This window comes from Macaca mulatta, chromosome 2, assembly GCF_049350105.2.
Source record: "Macaca mulatta isolate MMU2019108-1 chromosome 2, T2T-MMU8v2.0, whole genome shotgun sequence".
Classification (NCBI taxonomy): Eukaryota; Metazoa; Chordata; class Mammalia; order Primates; family Cercopithecidae; genus Macaca; species Macaca mulatta.
Window position 1 is genome coordinate 127,541,919 of NC_133407.1, and position 21,459 is coordinate 127,563,377.

Below are 21,459 nucleotides of genomic sequence, written 5' to 3' on the forward strand. Positions count from 1 at the left end.
TCTACCCTCATCCCTCTGGCTCACCATTCACCTGGGGGCTGCTGAGGCACTCAGTCACTGGTTTTCTCACTTTGTCCTATGACAGCATGACGCCCTCTGTGAAAGTGGAAAAGATTCATCCGAAAATGGATGGCACACTACTGAAATCTGCGGTGGGGCCAACCTGTCCTGCTACTGTGAGTTCCTTAGTCAAGCCTGGCCTTAACTGCCCCTCAATACCAAAGCCAACCTTGCCTTCACCTGGACAGATTCTGAATGGCAAAGGGCTTCCTGCACCGCTCTCTCTGGAAAAGAAACCTGAAGACAATTCCAATAATAGGAAATTTTTAAATAAGAGATTATCAGGTAACTTCAAATTTTCTTTCTTCATAATGCTTCTCTATATAGAGAGAGCATTAAATGGGCATTCATGGGGAGCAAATCAACTGCAGTCTAGAATTCCTATTTTTAAAACTGGTCACCTTCAGCTTTAGGAGGAAGTTCCTTAGTTAATGTGTGTGTTCTCTTCACTCTTGGTTTTTAAAGAGCATGAGAGTGTATGTGTGTAGGTCATGTAAAAGTAGCTTTCTAGTGGTGTATTTCTGAAGGAAGTAATACTTAATATCTTTTCTGTCATCTGATGGCAGTAGTCACCCCGTCTTAGTGATGTTGCTGCTTTGTTGCGGCGCTCACACATTGTATATATTTTTATTTATTGATAATGTGGATTTTATTCCAGCTATAATTTGTCTAACTGTTGATTTCTTCTATTTTCTTACTTACAAAATACATGGAGGAGAGTTTGTCAGGCCACATGTAATGCCTGTGTTCTTTTGACAGAAAGAGAGTTTGATCCTGACATCCACTGTGGGGTTATTGATCTCGATACCAAGAAACCCTGCACCCGGTCTTTGACATGCAAGGTGGGTGGACTTCTGAAAGTCAAGCCAACTATCCTGATAAACATGGGTGACCGGGATGTACCACACTGCTCGCAAAGTCTCTCTGACCCAGAGAGGATGCTCTGTGGATTGTTCTGAATTGTGTAGGTGAAGGAATAACTTGGAAGAAAGCCTCAGATTGACAAAATGTGAAGTGTGTTGTTATAAATTACAATCTTGACAGAGGTTTTGTTTCTAATGAGCAGTGTTGTATCCACAGGAATAGTGTTCTTTCCAAGTCAGTCTGTTATTTTTAAAGACTTTTAATATTTCCATATGGAAATGTAATATGAGAGGCTACCCTTGACTGTGCTGTAAATTATACTGACTTAAAGCAAGTCCAGAAATTTCCTTTGCATGTGTATGAACATTTAACAAATGTGTCACCCATGGTTCTTAAATTTTAAAAAACCACTTTTTAAAAAAATCTGTGACTTTGAGGTAGCCCTGTTTTCTAGTGTAAAAAAAAATACTGCAAGCCAGGCGTGCCTGTAAGTCCCAGCTAGTGGGAAGGCTGAGGCAGAAGGGTTGCTTGAGCCTAGGCGTTCAAGTCCAGCCTGGACAACATTACGAGACCCATCTGTTTTAAGAGAAAAAACTAGATAAAATATATAAATAATTTATACACAAGTTAAGAAAATGTAATGGTCTTCCTTTTTGCTCTGGGGTCTTCCTTATTTCCTTTAAAATGCAAGTATGTTAATAAGGTATATTTGCTGAAAAGTAAGGGTTATTGATGTGGGGGGTGGCTTCAGGTCATCAGTGAACACCTCTACATAAATGAGCTTATGTGTTGATGTGCATTTCTCTGGAGGGTGTCCCCAGCTACCCCCCAGAAAGGTTCAAAAAGCATTCAGAGTCACTGCTTTGAAGTATGTAATTTTAAAACCTTAGAGGGAGGGGGTAAAAATGATAAAAGTTAGTGTTTTCTTCTAAAAATTAATAAAATGGTTAGTGTTTTATTTTAGATTTTATTAAAGTGTATTTGAATAAAGGACTTCAGGCCCTGCCCCAGGCCCCACCCAGTGGAGGCATGTTACAGTCTTCTGGAGTGGGAAATTTTTAAATGGTTCTTACTTTAATTTAAGCTTCTAATTTAATTTTAGTGTATAGATTTTGTCTTACAGCAGTGGTTCAGAACCTTTTTGGGGAAAAGGGTTGGTCAAGAGTGCCTTCAAATATCTCATTTTTTTAAAAAAAAAAAACACGGTCCATCTTTCCAGAATAAAATAGTGCATATACATATACATTCTGAATTTTTATCTTGGATTAATGGATACCCCCACCCCAAGCCCATCCTTGGATTTCTAGGTTAAAAACTCTCTTAAAACAAACTGCTTTTGTTTTGTATAGGGTACTAATTGGACACACAGTGGTGTAGTCGGGGTGGTGTATGAAGATAGCCATCTGAGCTCTGTAGAATTATGTCAGTTTCAGCTGCCCCTGAGAGAATGTGTGAAAGCATGCCTCAACCCTGTCCACATCATGATCACAACTTGCCATTCTCCTTTTGCCTTCTTCCTGCCTCCCTGGCTCTCAGTAACATGGATTTCTCAGTAATATAGTACCTGTGGGCAATGAGGTTTGCTTTTCTCAAACCCAAGATGTTCTTTCTCAGTCGTTTACAAAGCGTGGCAGGGAACCACACCTTTTTTCTTTCTTTTAAATTTTGTTGTGATAAGAACACTTAACTTGAGATCTCCTCTTGTAACAACTTTTCAAGCGTGCAAGACAGTATTGTTGACTGTGATGGAATATTGTACAGCAGATGTCTAGAACTTGTTCGTCTTGCTATAACTGAAACTTTATGCTCATTGATTAGTAACTCCCTATTTCCCTCTCCCTTCAGCTGCTGGCAACCACCACTCTAGTCTTTGAGTCTGTGAGTTTGATTTTAGAGCTCATATAAGTGGAATCATGCAGTGTTTAATATTTCTGTGACTGGGTTATTTATCTTAGTATAATGTCCTCAAGGTTCATGCTTGTTGTAGCATATAGCAGAATTTCCTTCTTTTTAAGGGCTGAATAATATTCCAGTGTATGTATATACTGCGTTGCCTTCATCCAGTCACCTGTTGACAGACATTTATATTTTTTCTACATCTTGTCTATTGTAACTAGTACTTCAGTGAAAATAGGAGTTCTAATAGCTCTTTGAAATTCTGATTTCAGTTATTTTGGATAAATACCCAGAAGTGAGGTTGCCAAACTTTTTTTTTTTTTTTTTTGACTCAAAATCTTCAAGGAGCTTGACAAACATTCTTCCTGTGCCTTTATTGCTAGGTGGACTGACTTTGAATGGGTCTGCATTTTTCTCCCATCTTCCTTTTCAAATGATATGTGCTCCCCTTGTCCTTCTTTAAGGGTGTCATTACACTCTGTGGCATTGGGCTAAGCCTGTTATTGCATTAATATGTCTTCAGACCCAGCTCGTCATGAGATCGGCATAGAACTAGCAGAAAATGCAGCATCCACCAGGCCTGCCCTTTTATAGGATGCATTGACTTTTTTTCATTGTTTAGTCAGTTCTTTTCCTTTTCCTTGCCTTCACTTTGGTCTGAATCTATTAAGCTCGGTAGGGCTAAACATGCCTGCGTGTCCCTACCCTGAGTGTTTCCCAAGTTGCTGCCAGGTGTCTTCTGTCTTAGACTTAGAACGTTATCTGTTCTCTTCACCATCAGGGGATTTGCTGCTCTTCGTTCCCATTACTCATTCTCTGTTGTCCGTCTGCCACCCTTACTGCCCCTCCTCACTTCTTCATGTGTCTAATATCCCGTCGAATTTCCTCTTTGCCTTCCATGCAGAGAGATTTGTGACTCCTGTAGCCTTTGTCCATTCACTCATTGTAGAACTTTTTATTACATACATCTGTGAACACCGACCTCGCTCATTCTAGGTCCCAGGGAATAAAGGGTTTAGCACAATAACCGCATGTTCCCTGTACTTGTGGCGCTTACAGTCTGATGAAAGAGATGGAGATTATTGATCACCAAAATAAGTGTAAAATTACCACTGATTAGTTATAAAAAGATGAGAGGACTGCATTATGAAAGCCTGCAAAAATGAAGTTTGGCCAGGGAAGGCTTTCTTGCCATAGGAACATTGGGCTGAAATCAGTATGATGATTTATCTGGACAGAGAGGGATGGGAGAGGTAGGAGAGGTGGAGGAAACAATATGTGTGAAGGTTCTGTGACAGGGACAGAGCAAATTCCTTAGAACCTTAAAGCCAACCACATGGCTGAACAGAAAGAGGGAGGAAGAGGTACGCAGGACCAAAGGAGCAGGGATCAGTAAGCAAGGGTCTTAAGAGTGTGCAGGGCCCCGGAGCCTAGTTACACAGTCAGTCTTTATCCTGTGAGCCTTGGGCAACCCCTATCAGATTTCTGTTTGGAATGTTCTTCACAGCTCAGTGGAAACCCTACTTACTCTTCAAACTGAGCTGGGAAAATGTATCTGCCTGCTTTCTTCATTTGGCTGTACTGTGCTAGGCACTGGGGACATTCAGGCTGAGGAGAGGTTTATACATCTGATTGGAGAGACAGGCAGGTGGACCAGTAATGTATGTTCATTTGTTCTTTCAACACATGTTGGAGGGCCATTATTTTTATAAACTTTCTGTTCAAAGCATTTGAGTGCCAGGTATTCTTCTAGAAGCTGGTACAACACAAACAAAACAAAGTTCCTTGTCTTCATTTAGGTTACTTTCTTATGGATATTTTTCATATTAAAGAAAATCAAGTAAAAATGTAAAAAGCTAAACACATTTATCTGTGCCAGGTTAGATTATTTAGGTAGACATAGTTTGCGGTGTGTCTCGTAAGGAGGTGGGTTGTGTTATTCAACTGAAAATGGTAGTTAGAAGCATAATTCCCTTTTTAAGTCCCTAAAGTTGTAGCAAATATGCCAATACATTTGTATTATGTATAGGGGTATGCACACATTTACAGTATTTTGTAATATAAAAGAAGGAAACGTAGGTAAATTCGTGTATGTTTATGGATATGTGATTGGGGCCACTGTAGCTTATGTAAACTCGTCCATTCCTCAGGATTAGCATCTCCTTGCATTTTTACAGACTGAGATCTCAGCAGTATGGAATGGTCAGGTTTAACTTGAGTAATTGGACTTGACTGCCGATAAGATTTGCCCAACTCTGACCAGTTTACACTGGTACATTCGACTGTATCTTCTGTTAGCAGTAGTATTAGGCTTATTTGTTTTGTTTTGTTTTAATGCCAGTAACTATGAAATGTGTTTGGACTACAGGCACATTTTCTTACAAGATTTGCTTCAATCACAGGTTTGTATTGGTTGCCTTAAGACAAACACTGCCATAATTTGACTTCTCTTTTTCCTCTGTGTGCCCATTTCTTAATTTTGAAATTAGACATTGTCTGAAGACGCAGGGGTATTGTCCATCCCATTTCCTTGATTTCCATAGCCAGTGTCTGTCTATAGGGATTACTTTGTCTCCCTTCCTGTTCATAGCATTTCTTCTCAGCCTCATCTGTCCAGTGCTTCTTGGCTGTGGCAGTCTGTCTGCAGAATGCTTTGGGCCACTTTACGTTTTTACATGGCATTTTCATTGGAAAAGAGAGATGCAATTGCGTTGAATTTTTATTCTCTGGAAGTTACTAAAAGAACACTTTCTGATACATGTTTTATGGAATAATTGTTTCTTCCCTTTAACATTCAAAATTTTAAATGGTTCAAAGAGGGTTTTTCTAATGGAGTTGATAAGAGCCCCCAAATCCAAATTGCTATTGTGTCACAAAATGTGAGTACTTGTCCTATGGCACTAATGGTTGCACTTAGTTACATACCAGGTGTCACCGCTCACATTTCTTCTTTCTTCTGATGGAAATAAGATTTCCAGATTCTTCAGCATTTAGAGCCTAGAATGTATGCTTCTAGTCTAGCTAGGGAGAAAATATTGGGCTCTTAAGGTTTTTAGCTTATCAAATGCTGAGTACCCTTTCACTATGCTTATGGTCTAGGTTGCTTTTTTATTGGGAGTGGTGTTTGGGGATATAAGGCAGACCAAAAATTAATTATGAGATTCTTCAGTTTCTGTATTTTTTTGGTCCACAGACACATTCCTTAACCCAGCGCAGGGCTGTCCAGGGTAGAAGAAAGCGATTTGATGTGTTATTAGCCGAGCACAAAAACAAAACCAGGGAAAAGGAATTGATTCGCCATCCGGACTCTCAGCAACCACCGCAGCCTCTCAGGGACCCGCATCCCGCCCCTCCTAGAACGTCACAGGAGCCGCACCAAAACCCTCACGGAGTGATTCCTTCCGAATCAAAGCCTTTTGTAGCTAGTAAACCTAAACCTCACACCCCCAGTCTTCCAAGGTAAGTCAAGCCCTCCAACTCTTTCTTCCACCTTCAGAGATGAGACTTGCACATACTGTAAAATCTCAGTATGGTCATGATGTTGAGAAACATACCTCAGGCTCACTGTGGAGATAGTTTTCTTAAGGGAGTTTTACTAGGAAAAAAAAAAAAAGTTGAGTTCATCAGTAAGTTTCAACCAGGGCTTCTCTTGGTTGTAAATGCAAGCAGCAAAATAAAGCTAGAGTTATCTGCTCTATACTTGCTCAACATCAAGTGTCTCAACCCTGTTGACGAGGCAGAAATTGGTCCTTCCTGCGGGTTAGTGACAGGAACTCTTCACTGGCTATGGCCGCAGTTTCCCTTTCATTTGTCTTTATATAGCAGTGGGAATTCTTGCTGGGGACAGGCATTCAGCCTGAATTTTTACAGCATCCGTTTATTAATGTGTTTTTTCATTCATTCATTTGGGGCTTTGGCCCTGAGCATGTATTAGCATTTTAGTAGCAGAGTAAACAGTGAATCAGAGTGGTTTAATGAGAACTTATACACATACCTCAGAGACAGTGATGGTGGAATATGTGTGTGTGTGTGCTTATATACTGAACCAAGTTGAAGTAAAGACTGTACCTAGTTTCCAGAGGGAAGGGAAAAAGAAAGGCGTAGAGAAAGAGGGGCTTCCGTGTTAGCCGTTCATTTATTGGCAGCAAGAGCTTCTGCTGAGGAATGTGCCAGCCCTCGGTTGCTATTGCTTACCATTTCACCCTCATGTGTCTGATCTTTAAAATGGTTGCATAAAGGTGGAAGCACCTCCCTCATGGAAACCCAGGTGTCTGTTTGAGCCTGTCCCAACATGAGCTTTGTGGTTTCTATGCAGTATGCTGGAGGAGCCATCAGAGGAGGCTCCTCAGAGTGTGGTCAGGACCTGGCCAGAGATTCCTCCCCAAGTCCTTTCTTTGGTCATCTTCTCGTTGAAGTTTTTGCATCTAGAAAAATGTAAGCTTAATTCCAGAGGCCATTATAGGTGTAGGAAAAATACTGCCTTAAGTAAGAGGCTGTAGGCTATCCCCATAAAGTGGTAATACCACCTTATTCTTGTATCACCTCCTGTCTCTCCTAGGTTATCTTAGAGCACTTTGTGAATTACAGTCAGCCCTCTGTATCCATGGGTTTCACATCTATGGTTTAAACCAATTGCAGATTGAAACTATTTGGGGAAAGAAAAATTGTGTCATACTGATCATGTATAGGCTTTTTTCTTGTCTCAGTATTCCCTAAACAATGCATTACATAGCATTTACATTGTATTAGGTACTAAAAGTAATCTAGAGATTATTTAAAGTATATGGGAGGATGCGCATAGGTTTTATGCAAATACTACACCATTTTATATCAGGCCACTTTGTACATTTGTGGATTTGCAGATTTGGCTATCCCCGGGAGGTCCCGGACTCAATTCCCCATGGATACTGAGAGAAGACTGTGTTTCATTTATTGTCTTAGTAAACCAATCCAGTTGAAATTTGAAGAGAAATCAAAGAATTCTGTTAAATTCCATATGTATTTCCCCTTCTTTGGGGGAGAGTGGAAGAGGGACCTAAACCACCCAAATGGCAATAGAAAGGATTCATTCTAAGTTACCTTGATTGTATCTGGCAAACAGCTGAACTTAACATCCTTCAGTTCAGGAGAGCGGTTCCTTTAATCCCAAGCCACCTGGATCAGCATCTGTTTTCCCCCAGTGCTACAGGTGGAACTCAGGCCTCCCCTAGGTTGTTTTGGATACATTGTTGTATCTCAGTTAAGGTGGCTGATTCCCAGGTGTGTGATCTGATCCGTGCTGCACTTTCTACTCACCAAGGCCTCCAGGCTGCCCTGCTCAGCAAGGTGGGAGTGCCCCCATTGACCCTCCTCCAGTCCATGAATCTCCACACCCTCCCCTGCCTGCCACTGAGCCAGCTTCTCGGTTATCCAGTGAGGAGGGCGAAGGCGATGACAAAGAAGAGTCTGTTGAAAAACTGGACTGTCATTATTCAGGTCATCATCCTCAGCCAGCATCTGTAAGTTCCACGTCCACCCCCGCATTGACCCTCCCCACACAGCATGGACAGGGCATTGCAGGGGGGCTCGCCAGGGATCTTGGCATGCCCATTATGTGTGGGACGCGGTCAAGGTGTGAGAGAAGCTCAGAACAGGGTGCCCCAGAGGCAGCACGCACTCTGTATGGGGGACATCTCATGCTTTTTTCCCTTTCTCTTCCATGACACTCAGGGCTAGGCATTGTCACTCATGCTTCACTGCCTCCGGTACTCAGAGGCAGTTCTGTCTTTCCTGATTAGCTCCTTTCCTGAAGGAGTGAGAACCCTGACTGGGCATGCCAGTGTGGGAGTCAGCAAGCACGCGGCTATGTTCTCTCTTGCAGTTTTGCACATTTGGGAGCCGGCAGATTGGAAGAGGCTATTACGTGTTTGACTCCAGGTGGAACCGGCTTCGCTGTGCCCTCAACCTCATGGTGGAGAAGCATCTGAATGCACAGCTATGGAAGTGAGTGCCTGTTGTTCTTGGGGAGAGGAGCTGACTTTACACAGTGCTGCGTTGTCTTTTGTTTCCTGTGAGACTGATGTTATGAAGATATGCTTATCTAAACGAAGCTGGCCTTTGGCCCTGAGAAGGTGCCTTGTCATTCATTCATTCATTTACTCCACAACTACATATTGTTCTGGGTCCTGGGGTTCAAAGCAGAAAGACTCTTATGTGTATGGAATTCACAGTCTAGTTGGGATTGGCTGAGGGGAGAAAAAAACTAGTCTACAGAAGAATAAGGAGATGATAGCTTGTCCTAAGTGAGAGAATGGAAACAATAACAATCACCAAGACTTACTGAGAGCCAACTATACACCAAACAGCTTAGATATACTTAACATTCACAATTCTCTTGTCAGTTGACCATGATTATACCCTCCCCCACACCCCTGTTTGTTTTTTTGTGTGTGTGTGGTTTTTTTTTTTAATAGATGACAAAACTGAGATACAGTGTCATGCAGCAAGTTAGTGGTAGGGCCAGGAATTGAACCTAGAGGTAACATGTTTTCAAGTAAACAGCTGAAAATATACAGGCCAGAGGGATTCAGGGAAAGCCTCTGTGAAGAGGCAGATGGATGAGAAAGAGCAGTCACTGGGATGGTGGGGAGGAGTGGGTTCTGGGCAGAAGGAGGCACCTGTGTCAAGGTCTTGAGTCAGAAATGACAGCTTTTTGGAGAGATAGCAAGAAAGTGAGCATGGTACAAGATGAGGTCCAGGAAACCAGCAGGGGCCAGGTGACACTGAAATTGCTTCAGTGTTGAAGGTTTTAGGTAGAGGAGCCATGTGCTCCAGTTTGCAATTTAAGACACCTTGTGTGATATTATGTACTTAATGCTTCCCAAACAGGATTTTAAGTGGAAGAAGAGTTCCATGGCCAAAAAGGTTTAACTCAGCCTTTCCTGTAAAAAAAAAAAAAAAAAAAAAAAACTGTTCTATTTTTTACTGCAGAACTTCTCAGAGCCTTTAATGGGCACTGTGCTTTGTAACTGTTGAAGCAGGGAATGTCATGTATAATGTGGAATACGTCCCAAGCTCTTTTCACCTCAGAACCTTTCTTAGGGGAACATCTTGGAGAACTAGTATTCGGTGGGAGTGACTTTGGTGAATAGTAAGCTTTACTAAAGTGACTGTTCAATAATCCCCAGGCCATCCCAGATCCTCTGTTTGGGCATCATTTACTAGGGCCTCCTTAAATGGACTCTGCCAGTACATTCATTTGCCTCCCTGCCTTGGTTTTCTAATAAAGTCAGACGCTGGTCAGAGGCCTTGGATTGTCTGCAACCCAAAGAACCATCTCCATGATCATTAGTAGGACATTTGTTTCCTTAGAAGACCAGATCCAGAGCACTGTTACTCTGCTTTTCTTTTTCATGTTTCTTTCTGGTTCTTGCTGGATAAGAGTTTCTTCTTTATGAAGGAACATTGTCCCTGGCTAGACACAGAATCAGGGGACTGGTTTTGGGGGTTCTGCAGGGGTTTTTCCACACCAGAACTCCCTAAGATACGTGAAATCTCAACTTCATATTTCTTCCGACTACCCACTGGGACTTGGAAAGCACATTGAGCTCATGAAACTATGGGTTTAATGTACTCCTGAGAGTTTAGAATGGACTTCTGAATGTTTTATCCACATTATGTTGGTATGTGGCTCATGGCCAACAGTTTGAGCAAAGATAGTTTCAGTTCCTAGTGACTTGTACGGTGAGACTTTCCTCTTAGATGTTGTGAACTTTTTAAAAAGTAGGATCATAAGGTCAACTCTCCTGTCTACTCTCTGTTCTGTCTGAAGGCTGCCTACTTGCTTCCAGCAAGAAGGAAACTGACCCTTTCCATTAGCATGACCACTGGTTTTTAAAAAGTCTACAGCAACAAGGGACGTGTTGCTCAGTAATGAGCTGGCACATAGGCTTGGGGCAGATGAGACCTTGGTGCATGATGCCCCCCAACATAGGAGTGCTGGCAGCCTTTTCAGGCAGCCCTTGAGATTTGCTCTGGGGAGCTCAGCACTTCTCATCCAGAGAACTATTCTCACCTGGCATCATTAAAGCCCTCAAGGAAACTTTCAAAGTGATCCAGGTCCCATCCTACTGGCTCAGCCCAAAATCCTTCCTTACAGGGTTATTGTGGTGAAATTGGAGGTAAGTGAAGTGGGAATTGAGTATGAAATGAGTAAACTTCAGTTTGTGGAGTCTCTGGCCAGTGGTGAAATTTGACCAGCACTTTCTCTGCAGCATGGCCATAACCTGAAAGGCCACTGCCCACCTCCTGTGATTTCTGTGAACTGCTTGTCCTCTGTTGATTTGGGACCAGTATCCCATATTCCCTAAGAAGGGGCTGGGATGGTTTTCAAAGGTTTTTGTTGGTGTTATTTTTTTTTAACTTTTTGAAATGGTGATACAGTCACTGGGCTTAAAAAAGGAAAAACAAGGCTGAGGCAGAAGAATGGCGTGAACCTGGGAGGCAGAGCTTGCAGTGAGCCTAGATCGCGCCACTGCACTCCAGCCTGGGCAACAGAGCAAGACTACGTCTCAAAAAACAAAGGAAAAACGAGTATAAAGAGGCATACATTGAAAATCCTGAGTCCTCCTGTCTCCTACATGCTTGTTTTCCACCCAGCCCCCACAGACGTTACTATTTTTTATGTATCTCTACATAGTGTTATTTTGCCTCTTTATACACAAAAGAGTAACTACTTAAAAGAACTTTTCTAAGAGGAACTTGTAATTGCCTCTCGGAGAGATCCACATCCTTCCCTGCTCTGGAAGGGAAGATTTGGTTCCAAGCAGCCTGGTCTTTAGGCCCTGGCTTCCTGAGCCACCTGGTGGTCATGAGAAGCCACTGCTCCCAGTGAGCAGTAGGGCTTGGACTTCATTTAGAGCAGGGATTCTGGATGCCCCAGAATCACCCAGGGGCCTTTTTGCCATACAGCTTCTGATGCAGTCATTCTGGGGTGGGGCCCAGGAACTCAGCTTTCCTAACCAGTCTCTCAGGTAATTAATGACAGTGCCTGCCACCCTTCTCTATGAGTAGTGCAGAGAGAGAGCCTAGCCTCTCAACCTTGGTTCCACATTAGAATCCCCTGACATTAGAATCCCCTGGAGAGATTTAGAAATTACTAATGTCTGTCCCCACTCCCCGCAGAGACTCTGGTGTAATCAGTATGGATGTGGCTTAGGCTCCACAGGTGACTGTAGTGTGCAACAGCTGGAGTTGAGAAGCACTAACATCAGGCCAGAGCTGCACCCTTGAATGGGGTTTTGGGTTTTGTTTTTTGTTTTTTGAAACAGGGTGTCACTGAGTCACCAAGGCTTGAGTGCTGTAGTGTGATCTCAGCTCACTGCAACCTCCACCTCCCGGGTTCAAGTGATTCTCTTGCCTCAGCCTTCTGAGCAGCTGGGATTACAGGTGCATACCACCATGCCCGGCTAATTTTTGTATTTTTAGTAGAGACGGGGTTTCACCATGTTGGCCAGGCTGGTCTCAAAACTCCTGAACTCAAGTGATCCACCAGCCTCGGCCTCCCACACTGCTGGGATTACAGGTATGAGCCACCGTGCCTGGCCTAATGGGATTTTTAAAGCATTTGCAAATACTTGCAGTCATTAATTCATTTTGTTAATAACAGTAGTCTTTAAAAGCATCTGGAAATCACCTAGGCAGAAGTCTAGGCCAGCTCTCTTACTGGGGTAGTGGTTGGGTCAGCCAGGGCTACCCTGTAAGTCAGGATCAAGGCAGTCCTGGCACTTGCCTTCCAGTCAGGTCTTTTTCTCTTCTGTCACCTCAGTTTAAATTCTGCCGAAGAAGTTTTTGAAATTTTGTTACTGTCACGTTTAACATTCAGAGCTAAAATAAAAGGAGACCCTCCCTGGTTTGAATTTAGACAGTTTCCGCATCCCCTGATAAATACCTTGCCCACACATTCTTAACAGAATCCATTGTTACAACATCATGCTGAATATCCCTTGATACTGTGGGGCTTTAGTCCCTTGTTCAGGCCAATAGTTATGACCTAGCAGTTGCTGTTAATTAGCTGCACCCTTCCTTTTCTCTCACTCGTTCCTGAATTCTCTCTTCTGTGTTTCCTGCACTGTGCTGAACACTAGGACTACAATGGTAAATAAGCTGGGGATGACTCTCTGCAGAGGATTTGGTGATTAGCAATCCGACACTTAAAGGATGAGCAGAAGTTGGGGTATTGGGTCATGGCATTTTCTCAGAATATAAGGAACGGCTGGAAGCAGGGAACAGGGCATTGGGGGTGGGAGGTGGAGTTAGAGGCTGGGGTAGTAGCAGCGGGGAGTTGCACACATATAGTTACTCTAAGAGCCCCAGGAAGGCATTAAAGAATTTGAAGGAGAGAGGTGACAGAATTGGCTTTGTAGTTCAGAGTGATCGCTTTGATGTGGATGATTTCTCTGTCATAAGCAAAGAGGGTGCCATCTGAAAGTCTCCATGAATGGCTGTGGTCAGTGTCATTCACTATCCTCTCATTTTTTCAGGAAAATCCCACCAGTGCCCAGTACCACCTCACCCATCTCCACACGTATTCCTCAACGGACAAACTCTGTGCCGACATCACAATGTGGAGTCAGCTATCTGGCAGCAGCCACCGTCTCTACATCCCCAGTCCTGCTCTCATCTACCTGCATCTCCCCAAATAGCAAATCGGTACCAGCTCATGGAACCACACTAAATGCACAGCCTGCTGCTTCAGGGGCGATGGATCCTGTGTGCAGTATGCAATCCAGACAAGTGTCCTCTTCATCCTCATCCCCTTCCACGCCCTCTGGTCTTTCCTCGGTTCCCTCCTCCCCTATGTCCAGGAAACCTCAGAAATTGAAATCCAGCAAATCTTTGAGGCCCAAGGAGTCTTCTGGTAACAGCACTAACTGTCAAAATGCCAGTAGCAGTACCAGTGGCGGCTCAGGAAAGAAACGCAAAAACACTTCCCCACTGTTGGTTCACTCTTCCTCCTCCTCTTCCTCCTCCTCCTCTTCTTCTCATTCCATGGAGTCTTTTAGGAAAAACTGTGTGGCTCACTCTGGGCCTCCCTACCCCTCAACGGTAACATCTTCCCATAGCATCGGCCTCAACTGTGTGACGAATAAAGCAAATGCGGTGAACGTCCGGCATGACCAGTCAGGGAGGGGCCCCCCCAGCGGGAGCCCTGCTGAATCCATCAAGAGGATGAGTGTGATGGTGAACAGCAGTGATTCCACTCTTTCTCTTGGGCCCTTCATTCACCAGTCCAATGAACTGCCTGTCAACTCCCATGGCAGTTTTTCCCACTCACACACTCCTCTAGACAAACTCATAGGAAAGAAAAGAAAGTGCTCACCCAGCTCGAGCAGCATCAACAACAGCAGCAGCAAACCCACAAAGGTTGCCAAAGTGCCAGCCATGAACAACGTCCACATGAAACATACAGGCACCATCGCAGGGGCACAAGGACTGACGAACAATTCCCTCCTTCATCAGGTAGGAAATGGACTATGACCCCCATGGGAATGCCCATTTCCTCTCCCTTAGGATCTTTTACCAGCTCAGAAATGTGTTTGGTTGGATTGGTTGGTTGGTTGGTTTGTAAACAGATACTCAGCTTCATGATGTCTTTAAAAAAAAAAAAAAAAAAAAAACAGCTCACAGCCATATGAAGGTAAAACAGGCTCTTCTGCCAGAATTTCTGGTGCCTTTGGAAGATGCTCTTCGGAAAGAAAGTATAGTAATGCGTTTTTAGTAGATAGAGCTGCAGAAAGCATCAGGCATGACAGCAAAATCATAATTGGAGGGGAGTCCCTTTATGAGATAGCCAATAATATGTTATCCCAATGCTGTGAAGTGTGTGCCATTCAAGGCTTTAAGGAAGGAAGGAGGCATTGTTTCCTGGATAGTGGTTCTTCAGTATGTTCCTCTGAGGAAAGCTGGGCTAAAATCAAACTGATCTAGAAAGGGGTGATTTAAGATTTAAAGTGAGGCCGGGCGCAGCGGCTCATGCCTATAATCCCCAGCACTTTGGGAAGCTGAAGCAGGCGGATCACCTGAGGTCAGGAGTTTGAGACCAGCCTGGCCAACATGGTGAAACCCCCGTCTCTACTAAACATAAAAAGATTAGCTGGGTGTGGTGGTGCACGCCTGTAGTCCCAGCTACTCAGGAGGTGTAGGCAGGAGAATTGCTTGAACACGGGAGGTGAAGGTTCCAGTGAGCCAAGATCACACCACTGTACTCCATCCAGCCTGGGCAACGGAACAAGACTATATCTCAAAAAAAAAAAAATTATTATTTTTCCCTCTCAAAAGAATTTCAGATATTCTGGTTAAATCTCACCCCTTATTTTCTCTTCCCGTTTTTGAGGGAGGCAGGAAAAACAGGATTCAGTATGGGCATAGCAGAAGATTGAAATCTCATTCCAAGCTCATAGTTAAAAAGAAGTCTGCATATGAACCCATCAGTAGAGAAGTGGCTAAGTGGTTGTGGGATTCATAATTAACCATGACTTTCTCTCTTAGGCTGTATTTTTGTCTCGTCCCAGCTCTTCTGCCTGTTACTGACCTCACCTGTAGCTGTTTCTTCCAGCTTCCTTTGCTCTAACTTCCAGCTCATCTCTCATCTTGTTATTTTATTCATCAGGATATCTCCTCACCTTGCTTACGAACAGGAATTTCAGCAACATCACCCCAGAGCCCTGATTTAAAATGTGAGGCTCTTTTTCATGGTTTTTTTTCCCCTTCCTCGTCTTCAGAATTTAACTCAAATGCCAGCCAGGTTAGAACTTTTTCAGAAAATACCAAGAAGTTTCTTAGTATTTTCTTAGTGTGATGTAATTTTCCTCTAATATTTGGGTGAATTAACACCCAGTGCCAAAGGTATGGGGAAAATATTTGTGAATTTAACCAGCTGCATACATTATGGGTTATTATGTGTTGTTTGGCATTCTGATCAGGGGATTCCTGGACAAATGAGAAGTGTGCTTTTCCTTCTTGGTTTGTAGTTACTCATTACAGTTTATAAGCATAATAATCCAATATAAACACAGAAGACGTGGTGTACCCATTATTCAACACACCGTCGTTGAGAGTAGAGTCCCCGGGAGATATGATCCCCATGGGAGGGGCATCCCATTGTGCTGTAATGTCCATCTCACATCTGTATTAGTGAGCACACTGTCTTCATTTAGACAGGAGTGTAGATCTTAATGCCCACAAGTAACAAAAAGGACAGAAGGGGGCCAGGTGGGGCACAGCAGAGATTTGACAGTGCCTACTAGAAATAGGGCGACATGGAGCAGCTGCTTCCAGACATTTGTTACCAGCTTTAAAGAGAGGCTGCAGATTTGGACTTGCATGTGAAATTTAGTCGAGATATATGTGTGTGTGTGTGTGTATATATATATATACACACACACACATATCCACATACATAAATACACACACACACACACATACACGTTTTTTTCTCTTCTTAAATCTGGTATAGACTATGTATCTGTGGGCCATCTTTGGCTCATGACCTGCCATTTTGCCACCTTTGATTTTTACCATATAGTGGCACTGTGTCTTACTAGAACAACGCAGACAGCCTAACTTTGGGCTTTTTCCTTAAAATCAGTTTCCACTTAAGTTTGTGTTTGAGAGAGAGTTTCTCTGCAGAGGAGTACTTTTTTTTTATGCTGCACAAATCCTGGGGCAGGAGTGGGGGTGCTTGCTTAGAGATCAAAGGATCATTGAACCCCAAGAAGTGTTGCACATTTTTATGTCTTTGTTCATTTATCTTATAGCTTTCATAAGAATCTCAAAGGGACTCATGACCCCAAAATACTTTAAAGAATGCTGCTGTTACAAAAGTAGGGATCTCTACTTGCTGTTCCTTGTGGAGCTGCCTTTAAAACAAAAATAACTGGGCTAGTTGAAGTTTTCTAAACAAGGGGATGAAGAGTGGGACACGCTAGCAAGTCTGGGAGATGATGGGGTTGGGTAGTGACCCCCAAGAGTCTGTTCATGGCCTCTGCCACCAAAGATGTAAAAGCCTACTGTGAATGCCAGAGTTTCCTCTCCCCCAGCATGGGCACTGCCCTGAGTGCGAACTGTCACACCTGTGTGTGCTGGCCCTTGACCTTGTTCCCTTCTCAGTTAACAACCTGGAATACCTTCAAGGACACAAAATCAGTAAATAAAACTAACAGGCAAACATAAGAGCCTTTTCTCTAAGCTAGAAACCCATGCCTGCATCTCTTCTAGCCAGTTGTCTAGAAGTAAATCTTTGCAATGATTGTGCCCAGTAATAGTGAAGGCATTTGAAAGCTAAGGCCAAATTCTATAGCTGACTGTTCCTGGTGTCACTCAGTCAATGGAGACTTTAGTAGTGTGCAGCCTTTGGAATATTCTTGTTTAGAATCAAGAGAGTGCAGTGTGTAAACGCTTACTTACCTTTTCATTATTTCCCCACCCCCTCTTTTTTGAAAGCCAAAGGCACGTCCCTGACAGCTGAAAATAGCACGGGGAGGAATAATGCGGACACTTTTGAGGACAAGTTACACCTCCACTCAGCACTCTGGACTCCACGATGCCTTTGAGTCTGTTTTCCCAACCTCCTGTGGGCCTCAAGGGTAGAAACCTGCCTGGCTGTTGTTTTAACAGAGGATTTCCCTGAAGCTATGTCTCTAGCAGTGAGTACTCATAAAGGACACTGGATCAAGTTCAGCCACCGAATTGCTTTTATCAGTGTTAAAGTGGTCTGGACTGCTTGTACCAATCTGTGAGAAGTTTTTGTTTTTGTTTTGTTTTTTAACTTGCAGTATATCACGGAGCCACTCTTCAAGTAGATTGGCTGGGCAAAAGAATGTTTTCGCAAGAGCGTTACTGTAGACCTTTCTCCCTCCTTCCTTTTACTACCATTTTTTTTTTTTTTTAACACTGTCGTCTGTAGGTCACTCTCCAGCAGTTAGGCACCTTAACTGGAGACCAGAAACCTTCCAGAGGACAGAGGGCTGCATCCTGAGCAACCCTCTGAAGAAGGGAATTAGGCTTTAGATTTTGATAGCAGTGTTCCAGGAATGAAATACGGATGTTAGCCCAAGGCACCATGACAAAGTAGCCCAGCCTTTTGAAAGTAATTTGGGAAAAGAAACTGTCAGAAGTTTCTAACTTACAAACTGGTTTGAGATTTTCGATGCCCAGACAGCAAGCATAAATTATTTTGGAGACTTACTTTTCATGATACAAAAGCAATTCTGTGTGATTTTGTTTTTGTTTTTGTTGTTGTTTTAAGAAAGAGAATGCAAGCTAGTTTTGAGAAAGGAAGGCCAAATTGGGTTGGGGGAGGGTGGGAATGAGGAAGTTAAAATCACTATAGGGAGAAAAAACTTTTTTCAAGATTTCCAAAGAGAAGAAATTTTCTTAATCCATTAAGTTTTCATGGTAAACAGTATGTCAGATTGGGTTGGTTGTCCTACCTAGTCTATTTTTGAAAGTCACCTTTTAAAGTGACATTATTAGATACATTTAAATGTTTCCAAGGCACTCTCTGCATTACCCTTGTTTTCCTCTTTGGATACTGTCCTGGGACTAAATGTAGGTTTCCACTTCAAGCACTTCTGGCATTGTGTGGTTTTGTATGCACTCCCCTTCATGCCACTCCAGATGTTTATTTGGATGTGGTTGGGGACGAGAGCAGACACCAAGGGAAGGGAGTTGGAGAACATGTAAGTCCCGATCTGAAGGTCTTTTGTGATGTGTGTATAGGATTGCCCTGACCCACACCCTCCTTTCTTGGGATTATACCAGCCATCTTCCTGAGAGTTTTGGAGCCCTCTAGGATTTTTTTTCTAGTACCCCAACCCTAAAGAAAGACCTTAATACGTTAAAACAGCATTGCTTGGAGAAGGTGTCATTGAATTCGGGTATGAGCCAGAGCCTTTAAATGGGGGCTTCCACCACTACAGGCTTCTGACACGAGAACCAGGCACTGTTGCTTAGAAGAACACACAAAAGTTGCCGAACACAGGGTAAAATTTCCACGGCACTGATCATTGCCCTGGCCAGGGCCTGATGAGAGCCAGTCAGTACATCCTTTTTTCCCTACGGTTCTTGGGTTTCAAACTTCAGTTTCAGGGAATTTCAAGTCAACAACAGGTAGAATGAATAAACTTGGTTACCAGCCTAATAATGTGAATTGCTACAGAATTATTCTTATTATGTAAGAAAACAAAAACTTTATGCAGATACTTTAGCTATAAATTGATGTAAAATACTGATTTTTTTTAAAGGAAGGAGAGAACAGTATCTTGTTCAATTATTATGCAATCAATCAGTAAATGTTTTTAAAATGATACTACAGGAGAGCTTAGTAAGGAGAGGGCATGGATGGGCCAGTTTGGCATAGTTAGGATAAATCAATGTGGTTTCCATCCCAGTCGGGGAAGAGAGAGGAGGTGAGAGGGAATCAGAACGTACCTAGTTGATTCCTTGGTGACAAGTGCAATGGGGTATGGGTAGAATTTATTTTCAGAGCCAAGAGGACTTGATGGTTATAAATAAAGTTGCCTTTAGCAATGGAATTTACAGAGAGATCATGTTGTTCCGAAAGATGTGAATAGGATCCATGATAACAAGTTGATTCAGAACAATGTAGATATTTAGATTAGCAAGTATTGAACATTTGATTTCTTAGACTGAGGTTTTAATTGAATTTCATTATGTCTCCCGGTAATACACAGAGCATCGGGATTAGGAAATTAGCCATTTTGGATTCTGCCTGCCACAAACAGACCTATTCTAAACAGTGCTATTAAATTTTAGACTGTTCAAATATTTTATTTTCTCCTACAACTACTTTTTATGATGATGAACAATTAAGACCATTTAAAACACGGGAGTACAAGTATTTTTTTGAATTAAATTAACTTGCAAAAACCAAATTTACAGTGGTTGGGTTGTTTCTAGACAGACTTTGGTATCAATTTAAAACCAAGATAATTTTTATATTCTTTCCAATAGAATTTCATGACAACTCCTGCAGTTTTCTTAACCTACAAAAAAAAAAAAAAGTGCTGCAATGATGAACAAAGAATTATACAAAACCTACTTTTGTATCTTTATTTTGGAATTTCTTGTTCTATTATAAATATGGAAGTATCCCTATTTCAGAAGACATATTTTGTTAAAAATGAATTGTACATATTTAAATATGTATTTTTGCACAGGTCTTTTTTTCTGATATCCTGTTTTGGTACAATTGAGATCATCTAGTATTTATTTATTAATTAATAAAAGTAAATACCTTTTTATAATTTGAAGTGGTTCACTGCCAAGCCAATAGTTCTAGAACCTGCCTCCTTTACAGTTTTAAGGGATGCCTCTGTTCTGTGAAAAGTCTTTGTCCCTTTTAGTGTCTCGGGAGTGGATTCATACAGATGAAGTGGGCATTGCTTCTTCCTGGTTGCCTGGTTTCCCGATAGACTACATGTAACTAAGTGACACACTGCTTTTCTTTTGTTAGTATTTTATGTGTGAGAGTGTGTGATTGTGTGTGTGTGTGTGTGTGTGTGTGTATACTCTGAGCACATGTATGTTAGTATGTGATGTGGTTTAAAACTAATGGAAAAAACTGAAAGTGCCTGAACCTAGTTTTAAGCTTAGACAGAATCTCTTTAAAAAGACTTGAATGTTCAGTTGAACTTTTGGAGTTTGCTTTTTTCCACGTAAATATTGTTTCTAAAATTTTAGGGGAGGAGTTGAAAACCACCCATGCTGGTAATTTTATAAGGTATTTTAAAATTAAGACCTTTTGGTTCATAGTAATTCAATTGGTGATGGATTGCCTGGTGGCACCAAGGGTTGCAGATCTTTTTGTCAGCCAGCAACTTACACGATGTGTCCGGTTTGTTACTCACTCATGAAATACAATTTAAAATAAAATATTTAAAATATTTTGTATTCCAAAAATATAATACAAACAAGTACCTCTGAGAAAATGAAAAAATGTATAATTTGAAAAATGTAACTTATAAAGGCAGCTGTCTTCCTGTAAGAGTTCTGTTGCCAAGGAATTTCTTAATGTCGCTCATTCTGTCCGGGGGTTTGGGGGGATTGGGCTTTGAAAAAATATTGTTAAAAAGTTTGTTTAGCAGAAAATAATCATTTTTACATTTTGTGCAAAACATTTTACATTTTCAGATCATTTAAATGAGCACTACATACTGTCAGTGTGAATGTAGGGCCTTGAAAGCATTTTGCTTTTTTTTTTTTTTTTGAGCTTGGTTATAAAAGCAATCTCCTGTGTTAAAAACGTGTGAATAGTTTGATAATTTGTACACATAATCAAGAGCATCTCAGCTGGACTTTGTGTTGGCTGCTGTATAGAACATGAACAAATGTCAAGGGATAGAAAATTACTTTGGATATTTAAAAGAGAAGAAATATATAGTCTATTTGTTTTGTAACAAGTTTCTGTAAATAAAATAATTTATACTATTTATAAGAAAAGGTTGTGCTTTGCTTTATGAGAAATTAGCTTGTGGAACAAACATGTTACTTAACGGGCAATAAAATTAGGACTTCTCAATAAATAAGGTTGGCTGCATGAAATATTTTACATGTTTCTGCCTCGTGATACTAAACCCT

At 42.0% G+C, this 21,459-nt stretch overlaps 1 protein-coding gene across 15 annotated transcripts in view; it reads left to right on the forward strand.

Annotated features, from left to right (window-relative positions):
* The window catches only part of ATXN7 (ataxin 7), a 141,128-nt gene extending 119,724 nt beyond the window's left edge, over positions 1-21,404 (forward strand). For 6 of the 15 annotated variants that reach the window (XM_077994222.1, XM_077994221.1, XM_077994220.1 and 3 more), the window contains 7 exons: positions 86-345; positions 820-902; positions 6,014-6,279; positions 8,120-8,318; positions 8,681-8,802; positions 13,341-14,319; positions 17,302-21,404. In XM_077994222.1, coding sequence (XP_077850348.1) covers positions 86-345; positions 820-902; positions 6,014-6,279; positions 8,120-8,318; positions 8,681-8,802; positions 13,341-14,319; positions 17,302-17,319 — 1,927 coding nt within the window. In that variant the 3' untranslated portion in view covers positions 17,320-21,404. Of the gene's footprint in view, positions 1-85; positions 346-819; positions 903-6,013; positions 6,280-8,119; positions 8,319-8,680; positions 8,803-13,340; positions 14,320-15,469; positions 15,537-17,301 lie in introns of all 15 variants that reach the window. The other 9 variants (XM_015130473.3, XM_077994216.1, XM_015130474.3 and 6 more) reach the window with 3 other exon arrangements.
* The last annotated feature ends 55 nt before the right edge of the window (positions 21,405-21,459 follow it).